Source organism: Lithobates pipiens, unplaced genomic scaffold (genome assembly GCF_037356315.1).
Source record: "Lithobates pipiens isolate NorthernLeopardFrog02 unplaced genomic scaffold, aLitPip1_a1.2 Scaffold_19, whole genome shotgun sequence".
NCBI lineage: Eukaryota > Metazoa > Chordata > Amphibia > Anura > Ranidae > Lithobates > Lithobates pipiens.
In genome coordinates this window covers 547,576,766-547,598,016 of record NW_027507764.1, presented here as the reverse complement: position 1 = coordinate 547,598,016, position 21,251 = coordinate 547,576,766, and the positions used below count along the sequence as shown (strand labels likewise).

Sequence of the window (21,251 nt, the reverse complement as noted above, 5' to 3'; positions counted from 1 at the left end):
ATGTTTCATTATTAAAACAGATTTGATAACAGCACTGTGCAAAGATAGGGCTTGACTAGCCGACAGTCTGAGTATTGCTGTGCAGGACTTTATGAGAAGCTAATACAAGGACAGATTCAGGTATTTATGCTAGCTGTAATTAAAATAAATGAAATTATTTTTGAACAAATACATAACTGAATTCAAATAGAATTCCAGCTAAAGCCTAACTAGTCTTAAAAATACCCTCCCCCCCCCCTCATTACATTAACCTGTGTAAAAAAATACATACACTTACCTAATTTCAGCATGCTGCGATCCAGTCACATTATCCGGTTCCCCTATGTCAGCCAGCGGCAACTGCAGGAGGGACTGCTGGCAACAGCTGCACCATGGGAACCTATAGGTGACGTCATGGCTCCCAGCCATTTCAGGTACTCTCTCCATTCTCAAGTGACCAGATCAGAGCAGGCTGACAATAGGCAAGCATATACATTTTTTTTATACAGGTTAGCTAGAATAGATTGTTGGGAGGGGACATTTTTAGGAATAGAACAGAGCGGCTCCGAACCTCCTCTTCTCTGGCCCCCCTCCAGCACTCCTGTCTCCCCCCTCTGCTGAGTGACTCCATAGAAAGCCACCTTCTATGGGGGCACTTGTATGGGCTCCCTCCTGAGCCATGCGGTCTGTGTCTATTGACACAGACAAATGGCACTCGCCACCCACCACTGCTCTGTCACTGGCTTTGATTGACAGCAGCGGGAGCCAATGGCTCCCACTGCCTCAGCAAAGCCTATGAGACCAGGAAGTGAATGAAGAGAACTGTAGACGTGCACAGCACTGGATCGTATGAGGGAATCAGGTAAGTAAAATGGGGAGTGAGTAGGGATACTAATGCCTAAACATTTACCTTAACGCAAGGAAAGCATTAAGGTAAAAAACATTTAGGCTTAAATGTTAGTCTTTTAAACTTAAAGGAGTTCATCTTTAAAAGATTATCCTGCTGTTTGATAATTATGTTTTAAATACCTGCTGATAAATGCAATTTTCAAGGTCTTAAAAACCATACCACCAGAACAGGGCACTTACCTGCAGCATAAACTCCATACTGATGCGGTTTTCTATCAGTCTCATGACCAGGTGAGCCTTGCACTGAAACATGTTGAAATACTCCCAGGACAAAGTATGAGGGTGTTTTATGGAAAAATGAAGGTGAGAAGATGGACTGTAAATACAAAACAAAAAAAGATGTAATACTATTCTAAGAACAAATATCCCAAAATATCCCTTTCATGCAGTACACAAATGTAATAAGACATCATAATTGTTGTAACAGAGAAAGACATATGAAGAGATTTATTAAAACTGGAGAGTGCAAAATCTGGGGAAGCTCTGCATAGAAACCAATCAGGATTTATTGTCAAAGCGTAATTAACCAAGCTGAAGTTAGAAGCCGATTGGCTACCATGCACAGCTGCACCAGATTCTGAGTGCTCCAGTTTTAGTAAATCTCCCGCATAGTGTATAAGAACATACACTAAAACTTGGATTGCAAGCATAATTTGTTCCAGAAACATGCTTGTAATCCAAAACACTTGTAAATCAAAGCAGATTTTCACATAAGAAATAATGGAAACTCAGATGATTCTTTACACAGGTCCTTTAGTTTATAGTCTATATAAAAAGATTATAACAACGTGGCTGTCCATCCACAAATGGAAGCCTCCACAAGGCGATTAGAAGCAAAATCCAGCAGGATCTACAGGGTATAAAAGAGAGGCGCCTCTAAGTGTAGCAATATATTGCTAAATGTTGTACCTTCATTAAAGAGGAAGTAAACCCTGATGAGTTTACTTCCTCTTTCATCCCCTGCAAAGGCAAAGCATAATGGACTACTATGCATCACATAGTAGTCCATTATGTGTCACTTACCTGACACAGGAGCCAGCGAAGTCACCACTGACCCCTGTAGTCCGGAGCATCCATCTTCTTGGTGGGGTCTCGCAGCTCCGCCGCTGTCATTCCGCGAAGCCGCGATGACGTCACTCCCGCGCATGCGCACGGGAGCCGACACGCGCAGCAGCTCCGTCGTTGAGAATGCCGCGCTCAGTGCGCCTGCGCGCCGCTGTCTACGGCGGTGCCTGTTTTCGGGCAAATATCTCCTAAACCATATAGGTTTAGGAGATATTTCTTGGACCTACAGGTAAGCCTTAATCTAGGCTTACCTGTAGGTCAAAGTGGTTTGTAAGGGTTTACAACCACTTTAAATGTAATCATATTGCTACACTTAGATGCGCCTCTCTTCTCTTTTATAATCAGTTGTGACGCTACTTGTATATCAAGACATCGCTTGTATATCATGTCAAAATTTATTTAAAAATTTTGCTGGTCTTACAAATCTCTCTCAAACCAAGTTAGGTCTCTTTCACATGAACGATCCGTTCAGGTCCATCTGTCAGTTTTTCAGGTGGACCTGAATGGATGCTCCATAGACCTCTATGGAGCGATGGAATACAGCGGTGACATGTCCACTGACATCCGACCTGCTCCGATCTGAAAAAGTGTGACGGAGGAAAAACCTACTTTTCCATACGTCTGCGGATCAGACCGCATGACCACAGACTCTGCGGTCCATCCTCATCCGATCCCCCATAGGGGAGAGCGGTGCTCTAACAGGTTTGTCCCTGCGCAGTGTGCCAAGACGGACCTGCCATCTTCCTGCTCAGCGGGGATCGCCGGAGCGATCCCCCGCTGAGCAGAGCAGGTTCCGGACACGGACACGTCCATGTGAAGGAGCCCTTACTCTCAAACCAAGGTTTCACTGTATTAGACAACATTCTAAAGTGAGAAATTTTCAAAAAATGAGTGAGTTTTCCAAAAACGAGACATCTTTACTGACTTTATCAGACAAAGGGGGTTATTTACTAAAGGAAAATTCACTTTGCACTACAAGTGCACCTGAAAGTACAGTCACTGTAGATCCGAGGGGGACATGCAAGGAAAATAAAAAAACAGCAGTTTAGCTTGCACATGATTGGATGCTAAAATCAGCAGAGCTTCCCCTCATTTCAGATCTACCCCTTAGATTTAGAACGACTGCACTTCCAAGTGCAAAGTGGATTTGCCTTTCGTAAATAACCCCCAATGTTTCCTAAAGTGTAAGGAAGGTATCACTTGTGGTACAGCACATGACACTTAGGGGTTCTTCAGGATTTATATGCATAGAAACATGATCACTTTATTATCAGTTACCAGCGACGGGCACAAGAGAGCGCATGTTGAATGAGAGTCCCTGGACACTAAGTCTCTGAAATTCCCTATAAGCATTAGAGAAAGTAAACCCTGATGGGTTTACTTCCTCTTTCATTCCCTGCAAAGGCAAAGCATAATGGACTACTATGCATCGCATAGTCCATTACGTGCCACTTACCTGACACAGGAGCCAGCGAAGTCACCGCTGTCCCCTGTAGTCCGGCGCTTCCATCTTCTCGGTGGGGTCTCGCAGCTCCGCCGCTGTCATTCGGCGAAGCCGTCACTCCCGCGCATGCTCACGGGAGCCGATGCGCCGTAGACAGCGGTACCTGTCTTCGGGCAAATATCTCCTAAACCGTATAGGAGATATTTCTGTGTTGTAAGGGTTTACAACCACTTTAACATGATTGTGTAATTTTAAAACTTGTTTTCAATCTTCATTAAAGTAGTTCTAAAGGCATAAACGGTTGTTTGTTTTTTTTATACCTTAAAAGAGAAGTATGGGATTCTCTTTTGTTAATCTGGATGCAGCATCAGTCCTGAGACTGAGAACTGAGCGATCAAAGCACCGCCATTTGCTCGGTTCTCACTGCTCCCTGAACAGAGAGTTGCTGACTGTCACTCACCGGCTCTCTGCTCTGTACCTCCTCACTCACTGGAGCGCTGGGCTGTTGAAGGAGACGGGAGCGGCCGGTGTTCTGTCAGATTAGTGAACCCTTAAAATATTGTAACGTAAGTGACTTCATGTCAGCTGCTCATTCGTTCTGCTACCAGGTTTGCTAATGTGACAGCACTAAACCTTTAGGCTTTTAAAATGAGACATCCAAACAGTATCACAGATGTCAATAAACTATATTTATTTATATACGCTCCCTTTATTGCTAAAATTACTCTGAGATTCAAGAGCTGGGTCTAGTAAGATGTCTGCTGCCACCTTTTGATGGCAGGTTTTCTGTCAGATTAGCAACCCTGGTAGCGGTGGAAAAGCATGTGCAGCTGACAGGTGCTGGTCCAGGCATGTGGGCGGATCCTGACCATATGGTGGCAATCGTGCCCAAGCCTGAACCTGTTCTGTGACGTCAGCCGCTGTCAGCTGAAAACGGATCACAGGAGTGCAGAGCGAACTGCACCCAAAACGAGCTTTGGTTGTACTTTTCCTTTAACGCATTGAGGGGAAAAACAAAAAACAACCTTTCATGATCAGCTGCCCTCTCATCTTAAAAACTTGTCTTTTGATCCAGTGCTGTACCTGTCTGTACTCTTTCTCCTTATCCCCTCACACAGGACACAGATTCAGCCAGTGGGAGACACTGGCTCCGGCCGCTGTCAATTAAATCCTGTGGAAAGGGAGTGGGGGTGGGGCTGAGCCATGCTTTGTGTGTGTGTGTCTATAGATGCACACAGCCAGGCTCAGGAGCACACCCACACACGTGTCCCCCCCACAGCACACAGCCTGCTATGGGGGAACTAAAAGAGGAGGAGTAGACAGCACTGGTGAGAGGACCTCAGAAAAGGAGATAAGGGACTGCTTTGTGAAATGCCATTGCACAGAGCAGGTAAGTGTACAAGGTGTGGCAATTTAATTCTCGGAATGTAGTGTGGTGGTGAGTCACACAGCCATTCACACTTGAGTGTGTTCCAACTTGCACTCGCCTGGGTCGCAGTCCAGCTGACTAGTCTTTACAGAGGAGTAGAAATAATAACACATGCTGGCGTTGCGCTGTTGGCAGAAAATAAGTGACAGGAATCTGGAGCAGCAAATAAACATCACATTTTGTGTGAAAAATGACAGGAGTGCGAGTGAAACTTTAGCTGTTACAACAGGCTTATGATACTTCCATGAAGAAATCAAGTGTTTCTGAATGGCATAGGCATTTTAACCGCTTGCCGACCGGCTCATGCCGATATACGTCGGCAGAAAGGCACGTACAGGCAGATCGTACCTGTACATTGCCCTTTAAGAAGCGGTTTGCGGGCGCGCACCGGGTGCATTTGTAAAGATGCCTTTACAAATCAATTTAAATCTTTCCAGAAAGAATACCCGATGATCCTTCCATAAGGCACTTCCTGTTATGAGGTGACCATTGTGTTTCTATGTTGCCTCCCTATCAAATACACCTCCAATCGTGGCTACAAGTGGCCATGCTAACACACATTGTGTAGGAATGGTCTGCCATTATAACCACCAGGAAGCCAGCACAAAACAATGTGTAGCCACCGTTAGAGTGCATGCATTTATTTTGGGCATGGCGCTTTATGAAAGGGATGATAAGGAATCAGATGATTTGATAAACGGGCATGCCCAAAACGAGTGGTCTTGACTACAGCCTGCTGACAGCCTTCTATCCCGCTTTACTACAGAATCTGCATTCCATCGCAAGCATCACTGGGGAGAGTCGGTCCGACATCACTCTGTATTGGTGACGTCACATCCAGTGCAATGTAACTACACCAGCTGCCCCATCCGGTGGTTTGGAGCCCTCTGGCCATGCCATTGGGGGCCTCTCCACATCACGGATCTTTTCAGGTTCAACCAGTTGTCAGTCATCCCTTCCATTGGGTGGATGTTCATGCGACAACGGGTGCCTACACACCCCCCCAGCACTGGCCCCGATATGCCTGCTGAGGTTTGTGGGAGATCAAGGTTAATAATCAAGCATGATATTTAACATTGTTCGTTGGCCATATTTTAACCCTTTCCATTCTTGGAATCTTTTGACTTTGATTTCAAGATAAATCTTTTAATCACAAAACGTGACACAGACATTTTTATGACTTTTCCAAAGTATGCCTCAAGTGGTTTGTAGACATCACCTCCAGCGCTGGACTAAGAGAAATCTTGTTTGCTCTTTTGCACAACACCATCCCTGGTGTTTTGGTTCCACTCTAGGTGCAGAGGGCTAACATTTATATCACACACTGCCATTTGTTGGTTCTCCAAACAGTGCCTGTACTTTTTAGGAGTATAACTGCAAACCAAGAATTTTGGTACCAATGCTTGCTTGGCAACTGCAAGCCAAGCTTCTTGAGGTCTGTGGGTGAATGTAACCAGCAGTGCCGCCTTTCAAACTCTGCAGACCAAGTTAAAATTTCTGCAGCCACAAAGCCGCCTGTTTTTACTGCCGGTGTTAAAGAGCCCTGAGCCACATCAACTTTGTGATTTCTACACTTGGTCCAGGTCAGCGTTTCAAAATATGGAAGCCAGAATCAGACAACTTGCATATTCGGGAGGAGGCCAGCAATGACAGCCCCTATATTTCCCTCAGCACGGGTTTATATTAAAGTTATGACTTCCCTAGATATATCACCCATACGTAAATGGAAAAATATTCATAACTATTATTTTTGTGTTAAGGTCCCTCACTAACAAGGGCACCATTGTTCTATTCATTTTAGTATACTAGTCCTTTAAGTCTCAGCCATGTCAACATATGTACTTAAATGGCTCTTAGCAGAGGGATTAATGGAATATTTTTTTTCTCTTGGCCTTCTTAGCTGAGAGGCAGAACTGGTGAAAGTCTGTTCATTTGGGTCAGTTATGTTGGAAAACTTCCAACAGTGACTTGTAAACAGGCAGCTATGAACAAACTGGATTATTTATGCCTTTACTATGCTGCCCAAATAAAGATTAATGTATAAGTGTTGGAAAATTCATATAGGAATAACACCCCCTCCAGATACCACATCAACAGACGTCTTTCTGAGAAAACAGATTTAATGGCAATTACCAGTCAGGCATTAATGTGTCACATCAGGTAATATTCCAGGGGTCTCTAGACAGTCCCATCATCCATCCAAAATATATGTAAATGTACTTCTTCTGTAACAACCAGGAGCACTGTAGGTGCTGGTCTGCAAGGGGAGACTGGGAACCTGCAAACCTCACACTCCAAACCTTTGCTGAATTTTGTTTTCTAGCCTCCCAACAGTCCAGCATACCAATTTTATTCCAAGAATGATTAGGCAATTCTTAGAAAATAACGAATGCAACATAGTGCTAGGCCGTTTACAAAATTAAGCCATTTGAATCCAAGAGCCATGGATTGGAAGGTTTGTCCACAAATAGCAAATAGTTTTTTCTTATCGAGTCTGGAGGTGAGGTGGGTTGGATGGGGGTGGTACTGTGTACCTTTTCTGGGGCTCCAAAAAAGTATAACATATGAAGTGCTGGCAAAGATAATTTGCAGGTATGATACATTTTTGCATAGTTACATTGGTCCAGCTTGGATCACTATACAGTAAGTATGCATGCGTCATACCCGCGGGACATCTACTACAGTGATGATAGGCACCATTCAGGTTAAGACTCGTACACATTAACAAAAATCTGGCAACATTTTTGTCAAAAGAATTTTCATGCGATTTTTGTATAGTGTGTACACAACTTTCAACAGCCGATTAGAAAATTCAGACTTTTCGTTTGAAAATTCCCAAAGGAATAAACTCCAAAAATGTTCTCGTACAGGGTTCTCTGGGTGGGAAAGTTGCTTGGAAGTGATTGAGGGGTAGAGGGATGTTTGGGGGCTGGAGTTCCCCCTCCTTGGGTAGCTGATTGACACGGTCAATGGATTTGTTCTGTTTTTTTATACTTTTGATGTCCAATAAATTGTATTTTATAATGCAATAGTAGGATTTGAGGTGCTTTATCCTGTTGGGTTTTTATAAATACATACAGTTCAATACAGCGCTGAAAGCTACTGTAGCTGTTAGCATAGGAAATAGTTTGTGTTGGACCAGTTGGCCAAAACAAAAACTATTGCAAGTGACAGGAAAAATGAAGATCAGCTTTAAATATATATTAATTTTTTCTTTATTTTTTCCTTTTTAATAAAATAACAAATATGTTATACAATGTTTTTTCACACAGCAGCCCCAAAGCTCCCCTTCTCAGGTCCCCTACCAATGCTGCTGTCTCCTCCTCTTTTGCAAGTGCCTATAGAAAGCTCCTTTATATGGGGCACTCGTGCGGACTCACTCCCGAGCCACCCTGTCTGCTTCTATTGACACACACAGAAATGCTCGGCCCAGCCACACCCTTCCTTCCTCATCACAGGATTTGAGTGAAAGCAGCAATGGCTTTAGCACTTTTTAAGCAGCGCTTTTCGGCCGCTAGTGGGGCGCTTTTAACCCCCGCTATCGGCCAAAGAAGGGGTTAAAAACGCCCATGCTGTGATGTTTAGGAAGCACTGCCCATTTATTTTTCAGGAAGATGCTGCTTTCAGGACCTTCTCTAATGCCCTGCAAGGGCACTGCCCCAGTGTGAAAGCACTCAGGCTTTCACATTCGGGTAGCACGGGAGGCAGTTTCAGACACTTTAAATTCACTATTTCTAGCGCTAATATGTCTGAAAACGGCCTCGGTGTGAAAGGAGTCGGAGAAGGGGCGGCTGGGGGGATTCTATGACACCGAATTGTTTTTACATTCATGCATGAAGGTAAGGCTTTAGAACCACTTTAAAGAGGAAGTAAACCCTGATGAGTTTACTTCCTCTTTCATTCCCTGCAAAGGTAAAGCATAATGGACTACTATGCATCGCATAGTAGTCCATTATGTGTCACTTACCTGACACAGGAGCCAGCGAAGTCACCGCTGTCCCCTGTAGTCCGGCGCATCCATCTTCTCGGTGGGTCTCAAAGACCGCCGATTGCTCAGTTCTCAGTATTCCATGCTCTGTCCCTCCAGCGCTCACTCAAGTGTTGGGATGTGGAGGGGGCAGGAGCGGCTGGCTTAGGCTCTCAGAGACCCGCTGAGAGGCTGGGCGCCAGTGATTTGATCCATCTATGGCTGGCCTAACAGCATGGATTGTGGATTATGTGTCACTTACCTGACACAGGAGCCAGCGAAGTCACCGCTGTCCCCTGTAGTCCGGCGCATCCATCTTCTCGGTGGGTCTCGCTACTCCGCCGCTGTCATTCGGCGAAGCCGCGATTACGTCACTCCCTCGCATGCGCACGGGAGCCGCCACTCGCGGCATATCGCCGTTGACCGCGGTGCCTGTCTTTCGGCAAATATCTCCTAAACCGTGTAAGTTTAGGAGATAGTTCTTGGACCTACAGGTAAGCCTTAATCTAGGCTTACCTGTAGGTCAAAGTTGGTTGTAAGGGTTTACAACCACTTTAAAGGATTGAGACAGAAATTCAAAGCTGTCCTGTCTACACTTCCTGTGTAATCTCAAGAAGTCCTCACTGTTCTTATCTTGCACTACAGAACAATTAGTCTATAACAATTTGGTAGGCCTGGCATCATATCCTACAATTTCAGTCTACAAAACAGTATGTGATATAATTCCACAAAAGAATATTAGCAGTGCATTTCTGGCAGAACAAGGAATAAACATGGGATGTGCATAATCTGTAGATATGTACTACACATTGTTTTTTATGTTGCCTTCACATACATTTTAAGTGAAATAATCTGGATTAAAGGATAACATACTTTTCTATATAGTAACTCTCCTTTAAGTTACTCCCCCCACCCATCAAAGTTTAATACTCCCCTTACTATGCTTCTTAAAGATCCATGTTGTGTGACCCATGGGCAGCTATACAAGTGCTTCCACAAACTCTCTGACTGGCCCCTCATTTTATCTGCGTATGCAAAGAAAAATCCCATTTGGTCAGTCTCCAGAATAAGCAGTAGTGACTATGTGGCTCCTGGTGGACGCAAGGTGTAGATCTTGTGGGACTAACAGGTGAGTACTATATTTTGGGGTGCTGGGGCAAGAGGGTTAAGTTGTATATGAACTCCAGACCTGCTCTATATGTCATAGCTTACCATTCATTTGATGTGGTGGCTCCTTTAACTTTTTTTCCCCCCTCATTAGAAGAGTAGTGTTGTTGCCCTAGGACAGGAAGTGTGTTAGGACTACAGAACATCTCCCCTTCTGCATAACATGGGGGGTGGTATCATGTAGCCCACATAAGTGATCTGGGCAGAACTGATAACATTGTTTGGGATTTCCGGTGCTGCACAGAAAGTTATGGAGTTTACTGGATTTATGGCAGATCAAAAAATTGGGAATTGTACATGTTGAGATGTATCGAATCTCTGTTTTTTGACAAAACATAATTACAATTTTAAAACTTATGTGAAAAAAAAAATTAGTTTTTCTGACAAAACAAACCAGAGAACTAAAATACAAAAGTGACAAAAGTGAAGATCCCATTAGAAATGCTAAGCATCCCTATAAACGTACTTGTCTTTCTCCTTTCCAGCAGAGAATATGGGGTGCAGCAACACACCACCCGTCTTCAGTTCATAGGCTACAATTATATCCAGCTCCTAGGAAAAGACATGAAAGACAGCAACTCATCAGTCATGAACACACCAATTACACTCATCTTGTTCTATTCATTTATACACCACAAGCCTCGGGGATGGGAATGTATTGCATACTGATAAACTGGGCAAGACATTCATGGAAATAAAGATTCTCACTTCTTTGATCCAGTGCCGGTACTGATTTACACCAAATGTTTTCTTCATCCACAGACCGTAAATATAACCAGAGATGCCTTTCAGGACCCACTCATCAGACCTGGGAATACAAGGAACTGCTTTAACACCAACACTAGACTTCATTCTTGCAGGTGAAGGGCCTTGCACTGCAATGATGCTTTTTCAAGATTTCCCTACTAAAAGGCATAATGATAGTGCAAGGGAAAAAAAAGCAGTTGGATAAAACTGTGTGTGGCTTGAAGGAACCTACCCAGTGGAGGAAGGAATCCTTTGATTTATATGCCTGAGGGTCACTTTGTGACCAAAGATATCTAGTGAGCACATTAGATTTGAAGCACATTGCACTTTAGGAGGCACAGTGTTGGAGTTTACATAATAAGACCCGATTACACTGCTATATATTTTAATATTTTGTCTTGTTTTTGGACTTTTGACACATACATATGTTTGAATTGATGACAAGTTTTAATACGCACTACATCCACTGATTGTTTTTACTCATTTTGTATTAATATATGGTCTATTTGCGCCCTCAATCACTATATCTTATGTTGTATTAGTCATTACTAATTTTTGGTGCTGCATTAGAATAGTTGATATTATTTTATTTGGCGCAGCTTCTCAAAAATGTTTCCAGATATTGGAGAAGGCTGAGCAGCCCAAATCTTGTGAGAAGACACTATGCACTGTGATGCCGTGTCTTCTTCTGAAATTTAGGTTACTCAGCATTCCAAGGGATCCTGTCGGCATGAGGATGACAGTACCCTTAGTATTACGGAAACAGAAGAATGGTGGGTATATTATCTATGATTCCTAACAAAAAAGTTACAACCCAAGTTAAAGTTAAACTATAGGCAGAAAAAATAAGAAAGGCATACATGAATGCATGCTGTGACATTACTTTATTATTATTTTTTCTTATTTAAAGGGATTGTAGACCCTTATGGTTTTTCACCTTAATGCATTAAGATGCAGCCCCCCAACTCCCTCAGCCCCCATTTTACTTACCTGACCCCAATCTTTCTCCGGCCAGGAACGAGCACACCAGCTCTTGGCTGGTGTCTCATGTCCTGATTGGAAAGACTGATAGCAGCGCAGCCATTGGCTCCCGCTGCTTTCAATCAAATCCAATATTTGCGGCGCCGAGGGGCAGGATCGAGTCCAGCATTCTGTGTGAATGGACACAGATGTGGGACTCGGGAGCATGCCCGCATGGGTATCCACCAAGGAGAGCACTTCTCCAATGTGGACACTCGATGAGCGGAGAAACCATCAGCGCCACTGGGGGACCCCAGAAGAGAAGGACTGGGTCCACTCTGTGCAAAACCAACTGCACAGTGGAGGTAAGCATGTCGGCATCTTTGTTTTTTTTTTTGTTCTTTTTTTAAAATGGGGGTTTACAACCCTTTTAATAGCAAGCGGTGTAAGTACCTGAATTTGACCTAATAGTTTCTTGCAATCCTCTGGATTGCTAAACTCAGAATGGGGAAGGAAGAAGCAGCTCAAGGACCAAGTGTATGTAAGCCCCAATAATGAACTTCTCGTGTTTGCTCCCTTTTTGGTCTGTTAAAAGAGAAGTTTGGGGGGGTTTTTTTGTTTAGTTTTTTATCACATTCACCTAGGTCCCCCCGAGGTTCATCTGTCCCCCGCCAACTCGAAGACTGAGAACTGAGCGATTAAATATCGCCAATTGCTCAGTTCTCAGTACTCCATGCTCTGCCCCTCCAGCGCTCACTGAAATGTTGGGATGTGGAGGGGGCAGGAGCGGCTGGCTTAGGCTCTCAGACACTCGCTGAGAGGCTGGGCTGGGTGCCAGTGATTTGATCCATCTATGGCTGGCCTAACAGCATGGATCTTGGAAGACTCGGCTGCAGTGATAAGGAGAGCAAATAAGTGTTTGGGGATGAGGTGTTTTTAACGTGCTGTAAAAGCATTAGCAGAAAAAATACTGAGCCTTTAATACTCCTTTAACAAACGTTTTGTGATCCTAAATAAGATACAAGATATGGAGATCTAAAATGAAAGAACATGTTGCCCTAAAAATTACATCTCTAACTGAAAGGCAAAGCAGGATGGGACAATAGTTCCAGGTAATGCATCCAAAGCTCATAAAAAAAAAAAAAAAAAAATATGTGCAGCGCCATCTAGTGACAAATAAGGGCAATAATATTTGGCCCAAAGGATCAGTCTTTCCATAAAGGCAGCTGAACTCACCAGGACATCCTAGAAATGAAGCAGCCGAAGAACTGCTGTGCGAGAGCCTGAGCAAGACATCTTCTAGTTAGTGGGGTCTGGTCAATGATCATAGCGCTGTGGAGGAGGTTTGTGCTGGAGAAGAAAAAAAAAAGGATAACAAAAAGTCAAACTTATAACTAATATTTAAATACAGTAAAACCTTGGATTGCAAACATAGCTGGTTCAGGAAACATGCTTGTAATCCAATGCACTCGTATAGCAAAGTGAATTTCCCCATAAAAAATAATGGAATTTCAGATGATTCATTCCACATCCATTTATTTATAAGTCCTTCAGTCTATATAAAAAGATCATAGCAATGTGGTTAGATTGTGTAACCATTAAATGTGCATCCACAAATGGAAGCCTCCACAAGGGGATTAGAAGCAAAATCCAGCAGGAACTACAGTATATATATATATATATATATATATATATATATATATATATATATATATATATATATATATATATATATATATATATATATATAAAAAAGAGAGGCACCTCCAAGTGTAGCACTATGGTTACATTTATTGAAGGTACAACATTTAGAAACTCACATGAGGAGTAGTAACATGCTAACGTCTATTTCCCAAAGACAACCTCTGGATATGATGCAGAGCACGTGCACTCAACTTCTTTGGTCGACCATGGCGAGGCCTGTTCTGAGTGGAACCTGTCCTTTTAAAACACTGTATGGCCTTGGCCACCGTGCTGCAGCTCAGTTTCAGGGTCTTGGAAATCTTATAGCCTAAGCCATCTTTATGTAGAGCAACAATTCATTTTTCAGATCCTCAGAGAATTCTTTGCCATGAGGTGCCATATTGAACTTCCAGTGACCAGTATGAGAGAGTGAGAGCGATAACACCAAATTTAACATACCTGCTCCCCATTTACACCTGAGACCTTGTAATGCTAATGAGTCACATGACCCCGGAGAGGAAAACTGGCTAATTGGGCCCAATTTGGACATTTTCACTTAGGGGTGTACTCACTTTTATTGTCAGCAGTGACATTAATAGCTTTGTGTTGAGTTATTTTGAGGGGACAGCAAATTGTGCACTGTTATACAAGCTGTACACTCACTACTTTACATTACAAAATGTGAGGGGTGTACTCACTTTTGCAGGCTGTGTGTGTGTCTGAGTCTCCCACCGTCATTTAACCATCCAGTCACAGGATGATTAGATTCTCTTATCTTCCACCACAGGTGAAATTGCTGGTGGAACGCCTCCTGCAGCACTATTGTGTTCCGCTGGCAGTGGTGCAGGGGAAGGGGGGATATAGTGCAGTAAAGACATGCCTAGAATCCAACAGACTGGTTGCTCCCAAGTCAATATGAGTAATATCAGTCTGCCGATACATAGATTCACTGACCAGGTGAATTACTGTAGAATTATAAGCGATAGTAAAGTCTATAAAGAAAAAAAAATATCAAAATGCACTGCCAGCAAGGCAATATCATAATTTGCCAGTATGGACTGCATATTAGCACATTATAAAATACTTTCCTTAAAATAAAGCCCTCCAGTGACACACTGTCACCGCTGCAGAGGCTTCTATCTTCCCCCAGTCTTCCCTCGGGGTTTCAGGGACTCCTGCCAGCTGATTGGCCAAGCCATGATGAACGTCTCGGCTGCGGCACACAGCTCTGAAAGATTTGCACGGGTATGCCCAGGGCCGGTGCTACCACTAGGCAAACTAGGCAGCCGCCTAGGGCGCACTGCTGCCTAGGGGCGCCCGGCCACTGGTGTTACTACTCTGTTCTCTTTGCAACAAGCAACTAAGTCTCAGCATCAGCAGGCAGCCACCGCTCCGTTCATACATAGTATCAGAGGCGCAGTGGCGGCGGAGGACTGTGTCTGTGTCCCAACTCCTGAATGAATGGAAGCAAGCAAACATTCATTGATGGGCACGAGTAGGCTGCATTGATGGGCGCTGGTGAGGCTGCATTGATGGGCGCTGGTGAGGCTGCATTGATGGGCGCTGGTGAGGCTGCATTGATGGGCGCTGGTGAGGCTGCATTGATGGGCGCTGGTGAGGCTGCATTGATGGGCACTGGTGAAGCTGCTTTGATGAGCACTGTTGAGGCTGCATTGATGGGCACTGGTGAGGCTGCATTGATGGGCACTGGTGAGGCTGCATTGATGGGCACTGGTGGGCTGCATTAGATGGGTGCTTCATTAAAAAGGTGGGGTATACATGGGCAGGACAAAGGGGGTGAAGTCAGGGGTGGAGCCGGGGGGGGCGGCAAAATTAGGTTTCGCCTAGGGTGTCAAAAATCCTTGCACCAGCCATGGGTATGCCGTTCCTTCAGAGCGCATGTGCTAGTGACGGCACCGACTGCTGTTCGCTAGCATATACCCTAAACAGTGCACGTTGAGGAGAGAATAATTTTACCTACAGGTAAGCTTATTATAAGTTTACCTGTTGATAAAAATAATGAGAGCGTTTACTACCACTTTAAGGAGTGGGGCTTAAACTCAGCATAGGGTCCATTTAGGCTCCCATACTCTAAAATGCTCTGTTCTAGCGTGCGGGCAGCTGTCGGGTTTGGGCTGCAGCGAGGAACGGAAGGGAGCGGTGTGGTACCACATCACACAGTTCCCTTTTGTCAACTTTACTTGCACAAAGTGATACTTCATTCATATCGTCACAGAGCAGCAGTAAAATGCAGCACCTCCGGACCGCCTTGCAAATGTGGCACATAGATAAAAACAGTTGTGACCTGGATGATTGTCGCACTTCCGAAAAGGAAAAATGCCAGTCACCGCTCCAATGTGAAGATAAGTTGAATCATTGTGTAAAGTCTTGGTCTGGGATTCATATCCAGTGCAGACGCAGAGAATAGACCCCAAGACAAAGCGCAGGTATCATGAGCAATACTCTGAACACTGTCCAGTCACTGAAAGCTTACTGTCTGACATTACCTGTTGATGTTCATATTTCCATAGGTTTGGACAACAAGTACCACACATCATGACAGGCCAAAAAAACCTGCACATAAGTTTCAGACTGGAGAGGAGAGTGAAATTCTGCTTTTAGTTTGCCAATAAAAAGGTATCACTTACACCATAAAATCGTGTCTAATAAGAATCGTCTTCAGAGAACTCGCTACTTCACACCAGCGGCAGACTACAGGGAGTGTTACATTTAAGTCATTGATAAGCGTTCTGGTAAAAGTAATTCAGGCAGCTTTAGAGCTGACCGATCACTACAAGGGGGCTCTGAAGGTGCAGACCCCCCTAGCTACAGCAACCCACAGTGGTTCCTGGGCTCTCCCATTTCTCTGTAGAGCCCAGGACCGTGGTAAACTGTACACCCCCAAGCCCAGCAAGACGCCCCCTTCCCCCCTCATGTTGAAGGCATGTGGCCTGGCTGGTATGGTTTAGGAGAAAGGGGATGAGGGGCACATACTCGTCTCCCCTTTCCTGGCCTGCCAGGCTGCATGATCAGATAAGGGTCTGGTATGGATTTTGGGGGGTACCATGCGCTTTTTTTTCTTTTTTTGAGTGAGGCCTCCTCTTTCCAAAAATCTATTTCAGACCCGCATGCCATTTTTTATTTATTTTTATATACTGTAAAAGTCCGGTCCCCCTACAAGGTAATAGCACAATGGAGCATGCTAGCACATTATGAAAGACTTCCCTTAAAGTGGTTGTAAACCCTTTACAACCTTCGGCCAATAACAGCGCCAGAGCCCACGACACCCAGGAGTGATGTCGCCGACCGGAGCGTTGTATGAGGACTGCTGCAAGGGCTTCAAGCTAAGGTAAGTAATTCATAATGAGCTAGTATGCTATGCACACTAGCTCATTATGCCTTTTGTCTTGTAGGTTTTTTTTTTGTTAGTGGATTTACAACCACTTTAAAGGGTAACTAAACTAAATCCAGGACCCTTCATTCACTATATCAGGTCTCCCACAGTACATGGAAATTAAATTATTTTAGTAAACTGCTAAATACCTTTTCTCATCAGCAGTATCTAGCAGTCTTGTGACTTTTATCAGTCAAAGCTTGTAGGAGGACCCCCTGACCCTGTCTGGACAGTGCCGATTAACCAGACACTCCAAACTGAGCATGTGCAGAGTGCCTCCATGGTTCTGTTCTCTCAGCAGATTGGGGACAGTGGAAGAAGGTGAGATTAAGAGAAGACAGATTAAAACAGCCTTTTTACATAATGCAGAGGATTAACCCCTTAGGTTCCACAGAATGAGTATAACCAGCATGCTCTCCTGCAAATACAGACTGATTTTACTGTTGTGGGTTTAGTAACACTTTAAAGCAAAGCCCTCCAGCAGTGCGCTGTCACCGCTGCCAGGCTTCCATCTTCCCCTGGTTTTTCTTTGGGGTTTGTAGGCTCCGCCCATTTGAATGGCCAAGCCACAATGATGTTACACCTCCATATGAGCCCAGGAGCCACAGCTCCGCAGAGCTCTGAAGAAACGGCATGAGTATGCTGTTCCTTCAACCAGTATGCTTCAGTGACGTCACCATCTGCCAAACAAGTGAATATCCCTAAACAATGAATGTTTAGGAGATATTAATTTTACTTATAGGTAAGCATAAAGTGTTACTAAACTTGCAACATTAAAATTAGTCTATATATGCAGTAAAGCATGCTTGTTATACGCACTGTGGAACCTAAAGGGTTAATACTGTGCATTGTGTAAAAAGGCTGTTTGATTCCATATGCACAGATCCTTCTCTTCTTCCATTAACTCTAAAGCATGTCCTGAAAAGACAGAGTCTATGGAGTCAGGCTGCACATGCTCAGTTTGGTGTGTATTGCTAGAGACTGTTTTTTTTTTTTCTTGGGAGGGTGTATGTGATCAGCACAGGGCCAATCAGCACTGTCCAGACAGAAGGTGGTCAGGGGTCCTGCATCCTGATAGGATAGCTCAGTGCAGAATGAAAACTCCTCCTACAAGATTTAACCAGACACTGATAGAAGTCACAAGACTGCTATATACTGCAGATGAGAAAAGGTATTTAGATGTTTATATTTACTAAAATAATTGCATTTCCATGTTCTATGTACTGTGGGAGACCAGATATAGTTAATGCAGGATCCTGGGTTTAGTAAAACTTTAATTATAAGCTTACCTGTATGTAAAAGTCACAAAGTGGAGTTTACTACCACTTTAACAACCTGCAGCCCTGAGCTGAATCGTCGCATTTAGCAATGGTAGGAAGACCACTGCTAAATGTTTTACCTCATGCCGCAGCTGGAGGTCCTCACATGCGGTACTTAATGTGTGTTATTTTGTGAATTGCACATTCATTAGTTAAACACTGCATGAGTAATTTTAACGCAAACATTCATGTGGCATTTAACTTTTAGTGAATTGACCCCAATATGTGCATATATTACCATAGGCCAAGAGTGCCATCTGCAGGACAGATCAGGCATTACTTGGCTTACCAAAAAGTGGAGAATTTAGAGAAATGTTGAACAAGAAAAAGTGGAAAAACAATGGCATACAAAACTACAGGCAATGGCCATGGTCCAACTAACCAAAAACTGACAAGCAGGATCTGCTGAGAAATTGAGATCCTAACCAAGAAAGGTTCATTGACACAGGAAACTTCTGGTATACATTTCAAATTAGTCTGTAAAATACGTGAAAAGGGTTGTAAAGGTTCAAGTTTTTTTCACCTTAATGCAGGGGTTGACAAATTTGGTTGGAATCTAGGAGCCAGCTTAAAAAGTTAGGTCCGTGACGGCGATCCGGACCTGTCCCTGGCCTGACATGGAGACGAGTGAGGGGAAGATAGCAGCGCCGCCGTCGCCGCCCCCCCCCCCCCCCGTCTCCAAGTCATTGCCCATAGCTCTTAGAGGGACATTTTATTAATTTTTTTTCAAATGACAATTTTTTTTTCAATTGCATTTTAGTGTAAATATGAGATCCGAGGTCTCTCTGACCCCAGATCTCATATTTAAGAGGACCTGTCATGCTTTTTCTATTACAAGGGATTTTTACATTCCTTGTAATAAGAATAAAAGTGACACAACATTTTTTTTAAAAGAACAGTGGGAAAAAAAAAGTTAAAATAAGCAGAAAAAATAATAATTTTTAAACGCGCCCTGTCCTGCCCGCATATAAAATCGGTGTTCGAACCACACATAGGAGGTAGCGCCGTGATCGGTAGAGCGAGAGCAATAATTCTAGCCCCAGACCTCCTCTGTAACTCAAAACGTGCAACCTGTAGAATTTTTTTAAACGTCGCCTATGGAGATTTTAAAGGGTAAAAGTTTGTCGCCATTCCATGAGCGGGTGCAATTTTGAAGCGTGACATGTTGGGTATCAATTTACTCGGCGTAACATTATCTTTCACAATATAAAAAATAATTGGGCTAACTTTACTGTTGTCTTATTTTTTTATCAACTAAATTATTTTTTCCAACAAAAGTGCGCTTGTAAGTCCGCTGCACAAATACGGTGTGACAGACAGTATTGCAACAACCACCATTTTATTCTCTAGGGTGTTAGAATAAAATATATATATATATATAATGTTTAGGGGGTTCTAAATAAAGGGAAGAAGAGGCAGGTAATATAAAACAGGCAGAGGCATTGCTGGTTTGTCATACCAACGGCGACCACAAGAGGGCGCCAGATTCCATAAGGAATCATAGGACCGCAGAAGGCCTCAAAGCCGCGGCCTAAATTTTCGGCTGCCGGCGGAACGGCCCGACGCGATCGCGCTGGGGGGGTCCACAGAGACAGGATACCCCCAGCTGTGATGCCCCAGGCGCCAGGTCGCTATTTCTAGTCGCCAATGCGACCTGGCGCCCGGGTTTTGTCGAGCCCTGCCTTAATGCATCCTATGGCCCCCCAGGCCCCCCATTTTACTTTACTGAACCCCTTTATTCAGTTGGTGGGGACATGCTGTCTTTCTCCACGGGCTTCCGTCTTGATTGGATAGATTGATGGCAGCGTAGCCATTGGCTCCCATGGCTGTCAAACAAATCCAATGACGTGGGCACCGGGGGGGTGGGTATCCGAATCCTGCATTCGGCCTCTATGGATGCCAAATACTGGACACGGAAGCTCGCCTGCAAGGTAATCCCCCGGGACATCGCTTCTCCCAGGGGGTTATCTGATGCAGGGAGGAGACGCGAGAGCCACCAGAAGAGGATGTTTTGGGCCACTCTGTGCAAAACGAGCTGCACAGTGGAGGCAAGTATGATGTTTGTTATTTAAAAAAAATTGTGACAGCTGTGATTGGACACAGATAATAACAAGTTAAAGAGACGTTGTTATTGGCCCTTTACCCCAATCTGTAATCAGCTGTATCCAAAGCACACAGCAGTAACAGAGCGTGCCCAATGTGTGCCGCAGGGAGTGCGTGGGAGGAGCACACTAGGAGGACATCCTCCCAGAATTAGAGATACAACATAGTAGCCGTCTATCGGCTACAGCGCAGGTGGGAACAGCTTAAACCAGCTTTAAAAACAGTTTGGATCTTCAAACACTTACCTAAAGATACTCATAGATGCATAGGCTGTAACTTCCATGTAAGCTTCATCGACAAACACCGTCTTGAAGCAGGAATACGGGTATCGGCAAGTGAGGATCTCCTCATAAAACTCGAACACCTCATGGAGGTAGGAGGTTGTGTGCTTCAGAAGGGGTAGTAACTGAGGCAGGCAAAAGTGAGTCACCTAAAGAAAAGGAAGTCACAATAGTGAAGTCAATGCAGAGATCAAGACAGTGCAAGAGCTATGTTACCCCACCTTGATTCACAGCAGAATCGTCCACTGAAATAGATAACTATTTTACCAGGAGTAAAAAAATCCAGGGCTGCATCTCTTCTCCCCTCTCTTCCGCTTCATACAACACTCCTGCTGCTGTCAATCAAACGCAGTGAGGAAAAAGTGAGGGGGTCTATGGAGCACAGACACCCAGCTCAGGAGCGTACAGCGCCTCCAGCAAGCGGCTTGCTATAGGGACCCATGAAAAAGAAGAAGAGGCGCCAGGATAGCTGCAAGGGGGGTCCCTTGCAGAGGAGGATCGGAGCTGCTCTGTGCAATACCACTGCACAGAGCAGGGGAGTAGAACATGTTTTTATTTTTTATTTTTATTAAAATAACAAAGGGGGAGGAACCTGAGGGCAAGTACATAAGATCATTTCAGAGAATATGACTGATAACACAAAAACTTTTCTTCCACTCATGGTAAGTGTTTGGCTGAAGCCATTTATTATCAGTCAACTGTGTTTACTCTTTTTAAATCATAATCACAACAGAAACTACCCAAATTACCCTGATCAAAAGTTTACAGTTATTAATACTGTGTATTATCCCCTTTAACATCAAT

General features: G+C 44.0%; 1 protein-coding gene across 1 annotated transcript in view; it reads right to left on the bottom strand.

Annotated features, from left to right (window-relative positions):
- TAF2 (TATA-box binding protein associated factor 2) overlaps positions 1–21,251 on the bottom strand; it is a 160,342-nt gene that overhangs the window by 120,505 nt on the left and 18,586 nt on the right. Inside the window, exons 7-11 of the mRNA XM_077493254.1 lie at positions 20,412–20,596; positions 12,904–13,017; positions 10,669–10,768; positions 10,427–10,512; positions 1,069–1,204 (exon numbers count right to left, since the gene is read on the bottom strand). Coding sequence (XP_077349380.1) covers positions 1,069–1,204; positions 10,427–10,512; positions 10,669–10,768; positions 12,904–13,017; positions 20,412–20,596 — 621 coding nt within the window. The remainder of the gene's footprint in view (positions 1–1,068; positions 1,205–10,426; positions 10,513–10,668; positions 10,769–12,903; positions 13,018–20,411; positions 20,597–21,251) is intronic.